Raw genomic sequence first — 14,137 nt, 5'->3', positions numbered from 1 at the left:
GAAGATAGGTGTGTGAGAAAGTGCCAATCCCTAGCAGTTGAGGGAACCCATGGAAGAGGTAGACCCAGGAAAACCTGGGACGAGGTGGTGAAGCACGACCTTCGGACGTTAGGTCTCACCATGGAAATGACTAGAGACCGAGACCTATGGAAGTATGCTGTGCGTGAGAAGACCCGGCAAGACTAGTGAAGCCATAACCCGTGGTGCATACCTTCCTTCTTGTGACACTTGTGAAGAACTGTTGAGGCAAGTGAAAATCAAATCAAATCAAATCAAATCAAAATAGATGAACATCAATGGAATTTGTATCCTTGTGGTACCAGTGCCGGTGGCACATAAGAAAACCATCCGAACGTGACCGTAGCCAGTACCGCATTGACTGGCCTCCGTGCTGAGGGCACGTAACAAACACCATCCGAGCGTGGCCGTTCGCCAGCCTCGTCTGGCGCCTGTGTCGGTGACACATAAGAAAACACCATCCGAGCGTGGCCGTCTGCCAGCCTCGTCTGGCACCTGTGTCGTGGCACATAAAAAACACCATCCGAGCGTGGCCGTCTGCCAGCCTCATCTGGCACCTGTGTCGGTGGCACATAAAATCACCCACTATACTCTCGGAGTGGTTGGCGTTAGGAAGGGCATCCAGCTGTAGAAACACTGCCAGATCTGACTGGCCTGGTGCAGCCTTCGGGCTCCCCAGACCCCAGTTGAACCGTCCAACCCATGCTAGCATGGAAAGCGGACGTTAAACGATGATGATGATGATGATATATATATATATATATACATACATGTATGTATATATGTGTATGTGTATATATGTGTGTGTGTGTGTGTATATATATATATATATATATATATATGTATATTTGTATAGTTGTAAATCTAGTTGAGTTAACGGTTCCTCATGAAGATAATATGGATGCCGCTTGGGCTCAAAAGATTGAGTGTTATGTAAACCTAGAGGAATGTGAAGACGCAGGCTGGAAAGCAGAGCATTTTCCAATTGAAGTCGGATGTAGAGGGTTTGTTGGACACGGTGTGAGACGACTGTTGTTATTGTCAGGCCTAACTCATGGTTAAGTCAATACCACCGTGACCGATATCCAAACTACAGTGGGGAAGGCTAGCCACTGGATTCGGTTAAAAATAGATGATGAGCGATGTCTAGAAGAATATTGAGCTTTATTTGATAACCAGCTGATCTAGCAAGCGGGGTCTCACATCAGTGAGAAGGGCTGGTGCGCACTGATGCCGTCGAGAGGTAGGCCCCGAAACGGTGCGCATTCCCTCCTGATGATCCCATACACTTGCTGGCTTCCGGTATGCAGAGTTTTTGACTGGTAGCACTTGTATGTTCAAGTTGTTTGCAAGAGATCATATATATATATATATGTATCTATATATATGTGGTTGTATGTATATATATATATGTAGGTATGTATTTCATTTTTTTGATTTTCATTTGATCTAGTTTCAGCTCATGTGCTGTGGCCATGCTGGGGCACCGCCATTTGGTGTTGCTACATGATTTTACTTCACGAATGCTTTTTAGCAATTGACATTTGGTGCATGAGAGAGTTTGATGCAGCTGCCCTCATCTGCACCTCCTGCCGTGAAGTTGGTTCATCTGGGACACCTGACAGGAAGAGGTCCAGCTTTATTTTAAAGACATCTGCATCCACCCCATGCAGGTCTCTCAGGTCATTCGGGAGGATATTGAAGAGCTGTGGACCTCTGAAGCCCAAGCTATCACAGTATCTTGTCCTACATCTTGATGGCAAATTTGGAGTCCTTGGCACTATGCAGTGGCACCCAGTTCTAGTATTTGTGTAACTCTCGATGTCAAAGTTTGGGACAAGTCCTTCCAGGACCTTCCAGATGTATATTATGGCATATCTTTCTCACCTACGCTCTAAGGAATAGAGTCTTAATCTCTTGAGTCTTTCCCAATAGCTTATATGCTGCACAGAGGCTATCTTCTTCGTGTAGCTTCGTTGGATTGCCTCAAGTTCTGTGATTAATTTGACACTGGTTGGTGACCATAGCTGAGAGCAATAGTCAAAGTGGCTTAGGACAAGTGTCTTCCAGAGGACCATCATGGTTTCCTGGTCTCTTGTTCTAAAAGCTCTAAGAATCCATCCGGTCAGCCGCCTACATCTCATTGCCAATTTAGCAACATGCACATGAAAGGTTGCATCATTACTCATGTAAATACCCAGGTCTTGCACTGATTGTGCCTCTGGGATTGCAATCTCACCAGGTCCAGAGTATTTATTGGGTATTGCATTTAGTTTTGCATGCTGATAGCATAAATCTTGAAACTTTTCAGCATTAAACTGCATGCTATTCTTTTCAGCCCACTTGTATATTTTGTGCAGGTCACATTGCAGGTGCATAGTGTTTTCAGGGTTCTGTATTGCCTGTGAAACTTTTGTATCATCTGCATAACTTGTGATCGTGGCTCTCTGCATGGCTGAGGGCCATTATGAACAGCAGTGGTCCCAAAACAGTGCCTTGTGGAACACCGCTCACTATTTGAGCGGTGTTATTGGAGGTGGCCCCATTGGCTACTACCACCTGACTTCTATCCTTCAGAAAGTTATGAAGCCATTCTCCCAATTTTCCAGCTATGTCAAGATCACGCAGTTTGTGACACATCATTTCATGATCGACTTTATCAAAGGCCTTTGCAAAGTCGAGATATATCACTTCCACATTTGAGTGGTTGAGCAGTTGTTTCAGCACTCAGTCATAGTGTTGTAAGAGCTGAGTTAGGCAGCTTCTTCCTGGTCGGAAACCATGTTGTGTGTCAGGCAGCAAGTAATTTTCTTCAAAGAAGGCAATTAGTTTTCTTCTAACTATTCGTTCAATGACCTTGCTGATGTGTGAGGTCAGAGAGATAGGTCTGTAGTTCTTGGCCTCCGCTCTGCTACCTCCTTTATGAATAGGGCATATTTTACCCTCCTTCAGTTTTCTTGGAAGTTTGCCAGTTGCAAGGAAGCTCTGAAAGAGGAACTGCAGTGGTCTTGCTAGGGCTCTCTTACATACTTTTAGAAGGATTGTTGGGAATCCTTTGGGGGCCAGTAGCTGAGTTTGAGTTCATTTTATCTACAGCCCTTATTACATTGTCTTCCTTTATATTGATGTAATCAGTCATCGTTGCCTCTGATTTTATATCTGCAGTGGTAAAGAAGTCAGTTGGATTTCTGACTTGAAAATGCCCTAGGGGTGGAGTGAAAATACTTTTGAATTGCTCATTTAGTATTTCACTTATCCTCATTGGATTTCCTGTGAGTGTACCATCTTTTTCAAGGAGTGGCCCTATCCTACAGTGCACAGTAGCTGTTTCTTCGGCAAACTTGTAGAAAGCCCTGGGGTTAGATTTTATGTTGTCTATAGCCCAGGCTTCTTTGTCTGCTCTTCCTTTTTCATGGGAGAGTTGCAGACATTTTCAATTTCCAGCAGTTTTATTTTCACACGGGACTTTTCACTGCTTTCAATTTGTTTGTTTAGGCGATTTGAAACTTTTGTATATATATGTATGTATTATAAATATGTATGTATATATATATATATATATATATATATGTGTGTATAATTAAGAGAAATAACCTCCATTAAGTAGTTCAATAAAGACATTATCTACACCATATATCTACACAATATATCATACATATATATATATATATATTATATATATATATATATATATATATACATATAATATATTGTGTAGATATATGGTGTATAAAATTTTTTTTTTGAATTACTGAATGGAGGTTATTTCTCTTAATTATACACATATATATTGTGAAATTTGATTTAGAATTGCTAAATTGAATTTTTCCCAGTAAGTTTGGAATTTTATTCCCTACCAGTATTATTAGTAATAATACTACTATTTATAGATATATAAATAAATGGATTTAAACACAGGTGTCATTCAAATTCTTTTACTTCTGGTACGTTTTGAAGACAACATTGGTAGTATTCCAAAGGAATAGAATTGTGTAAGACAATGTAATCTTCTCTTCAAGGAAAGAAAGAAATAAACCCAAGTCTTCAATAAGACATTTTAACAGAATGTGATGGATGTGTATAATGATGAACGGAATGCTATTAATTAAAAAAAAAAAAACCTTAGAAGATATAACATCAAAGGCAGCCTATAGAAAGATGAGGGGTAAAGGAAAGAAATAAGCAGAAAACTAATAAATGAGAAATATAGAATGATATGTGAATTAAATAAAAGCTTAAAGGCTTGGAAAAATTTATATCTAGTGGAAGTGAAATGTAAGAAGAAAATCAACGTTCAAATTATATATAATGGTAGATATCACTTATATGAACTAAAGGTATGTTTCTGTCAATGTTTACATTGATAAACACACTCTATAACCGTATTTACAAGGTGATTCTTAGAAAAATGATTAGAGAATAGCTCAGTAATACAGAGTTGGCAGAATTCTTTGCCTTTCTCATATGGGAATGAAATGGGGAGAATCAACCAATCTAAATTAAAGTATTTATTATAGTCTTTTAGATACCAAATTAATTTACTAAGCTCTATACTGTAGTGTTTATTACTATCCCTAAGTGTAGAGTAATGATTAGAAGTTCTTTTAGATAACTGAGAATAGCAGCTACCTATTTAAAAAAACACATTGGTACTTGAAGTAATGTTTTTTCATGTGCCACCAGCACAAGGGCTAGTAAGGCGATGCAGGTAACGATCACGCTTGAATGGTGTTTTTAATGTGCCATCGGCACAGAGGCCAGCTTGTTGCTCTGGCAACAATCTCACTTGTACGGTACTCTTAGTGCTCCACTAGCACGGGTGCCAGTCATTGAATTTGATTTCAATTTCACTTGCTTCAACAGGTCTTCACAAGCAGCTGAATTTGATTTTGATTTCACTTGCCTCAACAGATATATATATGTATATATATATATTATATATATATATATATATATATATTATATACATACATATGTGTGTGTGTGTATATATTTGTATATGTATATATATGTGTGTATATATATGTATATATGTTTGTGTTTATATATGTATATATATGTGTGTGTATATGTATATATGTGTGTGTGTATATGTATGTATATATATAGATATTTAAATATTTATATGTATATATTTGTATTTATATTTATGTACATATATTTACATCTATTTATATATATTCATATGTATATATATTTACATTTCTATATATATAGACATGTATATATTTACATGTATATATATATGTATACATGTATGTATGTATGTATATATACATGTGTGTGTATTTAAAACTTTGCAGTTCCCTTTGTGTTGCTTAAGTAGGCTGTCATCTCTCCAATTACTTTCGCATACGCATTCTTAGAATCTTGTATATTGCAGTCCAGCTCATTGTCACCTACTTCAATGTAATGGGCCACTCCATCAACCACTTTTCAGTGTCCAGCATGTCCTCTACACCATGGATCTTTATAGTCAAAGGAACTTAAGGACCAATACGTTGTATTTCATGTCAGAGCTTGGCACTGATTGGTTGAAAACGAACATTTTTCTTCCTGCTTTTCCACCAACATGTAACACAATAATTCCTGCTTCATCGTTTAACCCACCTTTGATTTGGATTTTTCTTTCCATCTCACTTACTGACAGCTTCTTTTTCCCGTGTTTGCACATGAATCCTTAATGTTACTTATTACTTTTCCTGTCAGCTGCCTCTAGTCATTCCGTTAGAAAATATATAAATCACTTATTCTTCAGTTTATTCTTTTTTCCCCTTATATATCAACCCCAAAGAAGGACTTTATCCCAAGCATAGACTCTACCAAATCAAGAATATTCTATAATTCTAAAGTTCTAAGTGTTACTTTTACAAAAAAATAAATAGATAAAATTCCTACAGACACAAATCTCCACCAGTTCCTTAGGATACTATTTTGCCTCAGATTATTTGAGTCATAGGCTTGGATGTGTGGTTAAGAATTTTGCTTCAAAATTATGTGGTCTTGGGTTCATTCCTACTGCAGATCACAGTAGATATGTACTTCTACTTGGACTGACCAATTCCTTGTGCCTGAATGAGGCAGAAACTTTGTGGAAGCTCATCACACATGTGTGTATAATCGATGATAGAACTGGTAACTGCTAATATCTTTTATTATGGATGTTCATTAATTCTTCTCTGAAGATGGAATAGTTGGCTTATATGGTAATTTTTGCTCAATGATTTACACACCATATATATATCTGTTAAAGATATGCTGCTGTAAGAGACTTTATGCATTACTTCTTAGTCCCTTATTTACTCCAAGAACTCTGCAGTTATGCTTGAATTATAAATTACATGCTGTAACATGATACCACATGTTTTGCTTGTTCATTTCTTTCTTTCTAATCTCTCTCTCCCTCACATTGGGCAAATGTCTTTTAGTTAGCCTCAGGCTAGCTAAAGCTTTGTGTGTGGTTTTGGTAGACAGAAACGGAAATAAATCCATCGTATATATGTGTGTGTGTGTCCCACCATTGCTTGACAATTGTTGTTGGTGTGTTTATGTCCGTGTAACTTATGGTTTGGCTAAAGAGACTGATAAAATAAGTAACAGGCTTTAAAAAATATAAATATGTACAGGGGGTATAATTCTTCAAGGTGGTGCCCCAGCATGGCTGCAGTCTAATGGCTGAAACAAGTAAAAGAATAAAAGAAAATGCATAAATTATGTAATGCAATCTATATTGAAACCTGTATTACACAATACAATCTGTAGTATATATATATATATATATATATATATATATATATATATAATATATATATATGTGAAGGCACGTAGCTCAGAGGTTAGAGAGTTGAGCTTACGATCGTGAGGTTGTGAGCTCGAATCCCGGACCGGGCTGTGTGTTGTGTTCTTGAGCAAGACGCTATATTTCACGTTGCTCCAGTTCACTCAGCTGTAGAAATGAGTTACGGCGTCACAGGTGCCAAGCTGTATTGGCCCCCTTGCCTTTCCCTTGGATAACACTGGTGACGTGGAGAGAGGAGGCTGGTATGCATGGGAGACTGCTGGTCTTCCATAAAAACAACCTTGCCCAGACTTGTGCATCAGAGGGTAACTCTCTCGGTGCAAGCCCATGGTCACACACACACACACATATATATATATATATATATGTAAAATTCTGTAATTATGAGTATAATTAAGGTTCAGCAAAAATTTACTTCACCACATACTGAAAGTTAGAAATAGCAGTTAAAACCTAACTATTTCACTACCATAAGAAAATCTCCCAGCAAATTTTTGCTGAACCCTAATTATAATTATACTCATAATTATAGAATTTTGTATAAGTTTACCGATAATGGTTCTTTTAACATACTGAACTACTTGGTAAAATTATTAATTAATTAATTAATTTTACCCTTTATTTACTGTCTGTTGTTCATGCTGGCATGATGGATGGTTTGACCAGGGCTGGCAAGCTGGAAGGCAGCACCAGACTTCAGTTTCATTTGGTGTGGTTTCTATGGCTGGATGCCCTCCCTAATGCCAACCACTCCAAGAGTGTAATGGGTACTTGTGTGTGTGTCCGTGTGTGTATATGCACAAACATGCAAATCGCATACTTCTAATGCACATAATACAATATATACATAACTTATAAATTTAAAAAAGCGATACATATATGATGAATAGTATAATAATAATGTAAATCATTAAAAATATGAAATACACACATACAAAGAAAATATAATGAAAATATATTAGTGAATATATTCATCATTATGATAGTAATATAAGTGTTTTGTAGTAGGCTTTATAAGATCATATATATAGAATGTTTCTTATTTAAAACATTTTTTTAGTGATTATTGGTGTGCATTGATTCAAGGATTTAATCCATCTGTAGCTGGTATTGTCTCAAAAGTATTGATCTTTATGTCAGTATTTTGAATCCAGTCCTGTCTTTATTTAATAATATGTAATCTTTTGTCTTTATTTAATTATATTTAACTAGCAGTATCGCCCGGCGTTGCTCGGGTTTGTAAGGGAAATAACTATATAAGCATTTTTAGAGATGTAAAGTATAATAGCCATCTCAATATGGCTAACCACAAAGGGGGGGGTGTTACTGTAGCTTTTTACGTTCTGAGATTTAATAATAAACTTTTAGAGAGTTACTTCCCTTATATATGCCAAAAATGCATTAAAAATGGGAAAAATTGATGGTAAATTTTTTTTTAAATCGTAGACTCATCGTAGACGCGCGCTAATACCCAGAAGGGCTTGATATGAATCACGACTATAAGATACCTGGTTTTGGTTAAACTGCACTGCAAAATGTGGGAGTAGTTAGGAATCTAAATCGTAGGAGACAGACATCACACAACCTCACTTTTATATATAAAGATTTTTTGTCAGGATGTTAAATTTCTCTTCTGGGCATAGTTGATATTTCTTGGTTCCGTTGCTACATAGGATGGGATTTTTAATGACTGATAAATCTATTTTAGTGTTATTGGTATTTTTTGCATGTAGAGTTTTAGGAAATTTAGCCAGTTGACAACATTTTTGTCTTTTGGGTACTGAAAAGATAACATGTATTGCATATACTAGCTTTTACATTAATTCACTGTCTTTATCATCAGTTGATGAGACTTTGTTGTGGTATATCAATATGTTACCAAGGCACTTTCCATTAAAAAAAGACAAGAAGTTTGGATGTTACAATTCTACAGAAATGGCGGTTCAAATCTGAGTTTGTTTTCATATGATTTCTTCTGTTGATCTTTAATGTTGAAGAGGTGAATGCTTCAATGCAACTATAGCTAACCGTTACTATATTTTGTTTAAAAAGTTTGTGATATCTGCTATAGTTAATCCTTTCAATACCAACGTAACTGACATTGCTTGAAATTTTCATGATCCTAGATCACCAATCTGTGTGAAACCAATTTGAATTACCTATAAATTTTGTTACTACTTAATGATAAAATGGTCAGGTTCCAGAGTTAAATGCTCCCAGTGCAATCTGTAATGCAAGTAAATAAACAGAGACAGTGTGGGACCGAGAAAAACCTTTCACTCATGTCAACGACATGATAACCTCTCTAGAGTTGATGATATAATGAAATGCTCCCAGCTCACCCTGAAAGTGATTGGTGTTAGAAAAGGTATCCAGCTGCAGAAACCATGCTGAAAAGAACATAGAGGCATGATGTGATCCTCTGAGCCATCTAGTAGGGCAGTATTTTCAAGTGGAGAAGTGGATCTTGACTTTGATAGCCCAGATTGCTTGTTATGCCAACATGGAGAGTAGTTGTAAAGTGATGATGATTTTGCACACACACACACAAACAGACCAGAGAAAACATACTCATAAATTTGTTTTATTTATTGTCATTAATTCTTGAGGTGGGGTGAAGCTTCAGTGACAAATGTTTCTCATTCAGACACACACACTCACACACAATTGTAGTATGAGAAAAATATGGTATTTTTTACTGAACTAATGTATTATTTCTATATGATTGTTTAATCTGCTAGAAATAGCAACCAACTCTTCCTTAAATTGCATCCTATCATGTTAGAATAGTATATGTTGCATAACATGATCCTGGCTTTGCGTTATATAGTGAGAAGGCATGATGATCATTGATGCAATGCCTTTGAACATGTCTATTCTATGAGGGCAAGTGTCTTCTCCTGCAGCCCCTGGTCAACCAAAGCCTTGTGAGTGGATTTGGTTGACAGAAACTGAAAGAAACCTGTTGATATATATATCTGTTTGTTTGTCTCCCACCATCACTTGACAACTGGTGTTTGTTTGTTTGTGTCCCTGTGGCAGTACAACTAAACCCCTCCAGGCATTGCCCCAGCATGGCTGCAGTCCAATGAATGAATGAATGAAGTTAAAGATGTAAGATATTATTTAGCTGGTATTTGGAATATAGATTAAGAGGAAATTTTGGTGAAAGGCTTTAACTTAGATCACTTTAAACTAAGAAGTTTATATCATAAAACCACACATGACCTTAGGCATGTTGGTTTCAAAAGGTTGAAACTGTTATTTACTTTAGACTGATTAACATTATTTATATTAAAAGTGTTTGCAATGAATTTATTGTTTAATGTCTTAGTAGTAAATTACCCTGATTGGATTGCATCTGTTTTGAGAAAGAACCTATTTAAATGGACTTGAATAAACATTATTAGTGGAATTAGGCTAGTTTTTGTTACAAGCTACTCTCTCCCTACTTTTGCAGTTTATAGAATATTCTTTGTATCTTTAAATGTTTATTTTTTAATTATTTTATTTTTTATGTTAAAGGGCTTTCATTTGTTATTTTTATTTTGTCTCAACAGGGGGAGAAAAACAATGGCTTTTTTGTGCTTTATCATAACATGAAACATGGCCAAACTGCTAGCAAAGAGTTTATTGAGTTTTTGAGAGAGAGGTAAGATTACAGCTTTTATTTCATTTTAAAATTTGTTAAATTTTTGTACAAACTTTTTCTAAATGAAAACACATTATTATCACAATCCCTAATGTCTGTCTTCAAATCAAATTATAGCTTTGGTGAAGTTTTGATAAGGATTGTTTTTTGATTTGATTTTGTTGAAAAAAAAATTTTAAACTATACAAAAATAACAGTTGGGAAGTGGGGTGGTGGCTTTTTTAAGATAATTATTTTGATAAATACTTTTGAGAACAGTAAAAGAAAAATATATAATTTTTATTAAATATGATGCTATTGAGAATGATGGAATGCTGTTTAGAAACTGGTGAAGGTCACAGCAACTGACTGATTAAAGCATTGACTTACTGGCACAAAGTTTATGAGTTCAAACCTAGCTACTATTATTGCTGTACAACTAGGTGGCAAACTGGCTGAGTTAAGCATAGGGTAAAATGCTCTGTGGCTCTCTGCACTATTATTTCAAATCTTGCTGTGGTCATCTTTCAGGAGTTGAAGTAATAGTCCAACGAAGAGGATTAATGGAATTGTTACAGTATTAGCTGTGTGATTAGGGAGTTTGCTTCTTAATCATTCAATCTTTAGTTCAATCCTTCTGTGTGGTACTTTTACAATAGCCCTGACTTGACAAAAGCCTTGTGGGTTGATTTGATAGACAAGAAACTGGAAGAAGTCCATCAAGTATGTTTGTGTTTTGACATCATGTGATGGTTGTAAATGAGCATCACTGTCATAAAAGCGAGGTTATTTGTTTGCAGTTATCTGTGAAAAACCTATCTGGCCATGAGGAAACAGGTGAAGGTTGGTGACAAGATGGATATCTGGCTGTAGAAAATCTGCATCAATAAATTCCACCTGAGCCATGCAAGCATGGAAGAAATGGACGTTAAATGATGATGGTGAGGAATAGATAAGGTGTCTTATGTCATTTGCTGTAATTCTTTCTGGGGTTCTGAATTCTTGGGCAGTCAGCTTAACCTCTTTGAGACACATGGTGTTTTGGTATGCGTAGCTAAAAAGACCAAAACATTTTTCTTTTGAGATTGAAATTGATGGGTGCATGTAGAAAACAGGATAAAGTGCTTAAAGCTACTTTATTAGTATGTAAGTTTATATATATTATGAAAGCTTATAAACAGTATAATACATCTATCACAATAAGGAAACCTAAAACAACCCAATACATGTAAATAAATAAAATAAGCATAGATGTTTTCGTTAAAAATCAAAAACAATGTACTGAAAGACGATCTCTGATAGGCTGTTAAACTTTAAAACCAATCATTCACAACGTTTGTTTCATTGGGCCAATGGATGGGCTTCAAAGTCCTTTCAGCTTGTATCACTTGGGCTGATCAATTGGCCCGGGTGTCCCAAGAAGGTTAATGAGTCCTCTATTTAATACTATCATGCAGTTCACACTTTTACAAACATTTGATCTACTTCTCTGGTTTAAGAGTGAGTCTTTTTTCTTCTTCCCACTAGTCCTGGAGGATCTGCCTAAATGCTCATAGGTACAACACTTCCCTCTCTGATCAAACAATAAACAAAAGAAAAAAGAAGAAATTGGTGTACTTTATTAAGAGAGCTTTGCTATAAATATTCCTCTCCAGTCCTGCAGTTGTTGATGTTGGTTTCTTGTTCCAGCCATTCCACCTGTGACCACTTTGACTTGCTTTCTATGCATACACTCTTCTACACACACACACACATTCTCACAAATATATCATCATCATCATCATCGTTTAGCGTCCGCTTTCCCTGCTAGCATGGGTTGGACGGTTCAACTGGGGTCTGGGAAGCCAGAAGGCTGCACCAGGCCCAGTCTGATCTGGCAATGTTTCTACGGCTGGATGCCCTTCCTAACGTCAACTCACAAATATATATATTTGTATATATATATATATATATATATTGAAATTGTAGTTGTGGTCTGTGCCGGTGGCGCATAAAAAGCATCCACTATGCTCTCAGAGTGGTTGGCATTAGAAAGAGCTTCCAGCCATAGAAACCAAGTCAAATTCAGACTGGAACCTAGTGCAGCTCTCCAGCTTACTAATTCCAGTCAAGTCATCCAACCCATGTCAGCATGAACAGTGGACGTTGAATGATTATGATGATGATATTATCCTCATCATCGTCATTTAACATCTGTTTTCCATGCTGGCATGGTTTGAACTGTTTGACTTGGAGCTGGCTAGCAGGAAGCTGTTCAGACTCTAATTGTCTGTTGTGGCATGGTTTCTATGGGTGGATGCCTTTCCTAACACCAACCACTTAGCAGAGTGTGCTGGGTGCGTTTATAGAGCACTGGCACCAGTGCGTTAATGCAGCATTGGCACAGGTGCTTTTTAAGTGGCACCAGCCTGAAGGGACAAATCTGTATGTATGGAAGACAGTGATTTTATTTAGCTTGACATGTCTCATCATGTACACATCTCTCAAACGCAACACACATGCATACATACTATTTGCTTTTCTAAAATAAGAACAACCTGTTCTTAAGGGCTATGAAGGGCAACTCGGTGTCCATAGCTGAAGATGTGCAATGACACAGAAATGCATATGTCCTACAGTTTAATGACATCATTCATAGTTCAGTGATGTGTTTTCACAGTGCTACATAAAAAGCACACAGTGGCTGGTGTTTAGAAGGGCATCCGAATGTAGAAACCATACCAAAGCAGCTCTCTGGCTTGCCAGCTCCTGTCAAACCATCCAAGCCATGCAAGCATGGAAAGCAGACTTTGATTGATGGTAATAATGATGGTGATCGTCTCTAAAGATAATTTTTCTCTCTAGACAATTTCTGCAGTATGATGATGATATTCTTCCATGTTGGAGTTTACATGAACATATTAAATATGATTGTACACGCCTATATTTCATTCAGTGCTACTTAGTATACCCCCTTCTTTTCTCTCTCTCTGTATATGTATATGTGTGTGTGACAGGCTTCTTTCAGTTTCCGTCGACCAAACCCATTCACAAAGCTTCAGTTGGCCTCAGGCTACAGTAGAAGACACTTGCCCAATATGAATATGAAACCACAACATGTTTGTGAAACAAACTTCTCAACCAAACAGCTATACCTACAAAATACATATGTAAATTATAAAACAGAAAGAGATTTTTTCTGCTCTCTCAGATATAAGTGGACTCACTAAATGTCAGTACCTCCTCTTCTCTTGGCATACAATCTTATCTAAACTCACCAACTTCCCCATATAATTAGGATAGATTTAATATTTATTTAGACTGGGAGGGATATTATTTTGATTAATGTTTTTTTTATATTTTTTTTTTCATATGATACAAGTTATTTTCCATTGTTTAACTTCTCATCTTTCATAATAATATTAGACTAGCCAACTTACTATTTAATCCAGTCAACATACCAAGTAATCAGGATGATCAGAATCATTGTGCCCCTCCCCCCCTCTCTCTCAATATTGCAGTCATTCACAAAAGTGGCAATTATAAAAGAAAATATTTTGCTTTATGTCACAAGGGTGGAAATTAAATTTAGCAGTTTTAAACTTTCACCTACATAACTGCTCTAAATACCATACTGATATGTTGTCTAGGATAAATTTATTCTGTCGGTATTTCTGTTGCTCCATTGCTCTATAGACTTGCAGCAAAGA

At 36.5% G+C, this 14,137-nt stretch overlaps 1 protein-coding gene across 6 annotated transcripts in view; it reads left to right on the top strand.

Annotated features, from left to right (window-relative positions):
• Positions 1-14,137, top strand: part of LOC115214905 (F-BAR domain only protein 2) — a 230,937-nt gene that overhangs the window by 105,706 nt on the left and 111,094 nt on the right. For all 6 annotated transcript variants that reach the window (XM_036505554.1, XM_036505555.1, XM_036505557.1 and 3 more), the window contains one exon: positions 10,378-10,469. In XM_036505554.1, coding sequence (XP_036361447.1) covers positions 10,378-10,469 — 92 coding nt within the window. The remainder of the gene's footprint in view (positions 1-10,377; positions 10,470-14,137) is intronic.

This window comes from Octopus sinensis, linkage group LG8 (genome assembly GCF_006345805.1).
Source record: "Octopus sinensis linkage group LG8, ASM634580v1, whole genome shotgun sequence".
In the NCBI taxonomy this organism is placed as follows: Eukaryota; Metazoa; Mollusca; class Cephalopoda; order Octopoda; family Octopodidae; genus Octopus; species Octopus sinensis.
Note: the sequence above shows the minus strand (reverse complement) of the source record. Positions and strands in the feature narration are given on the sequence as shown.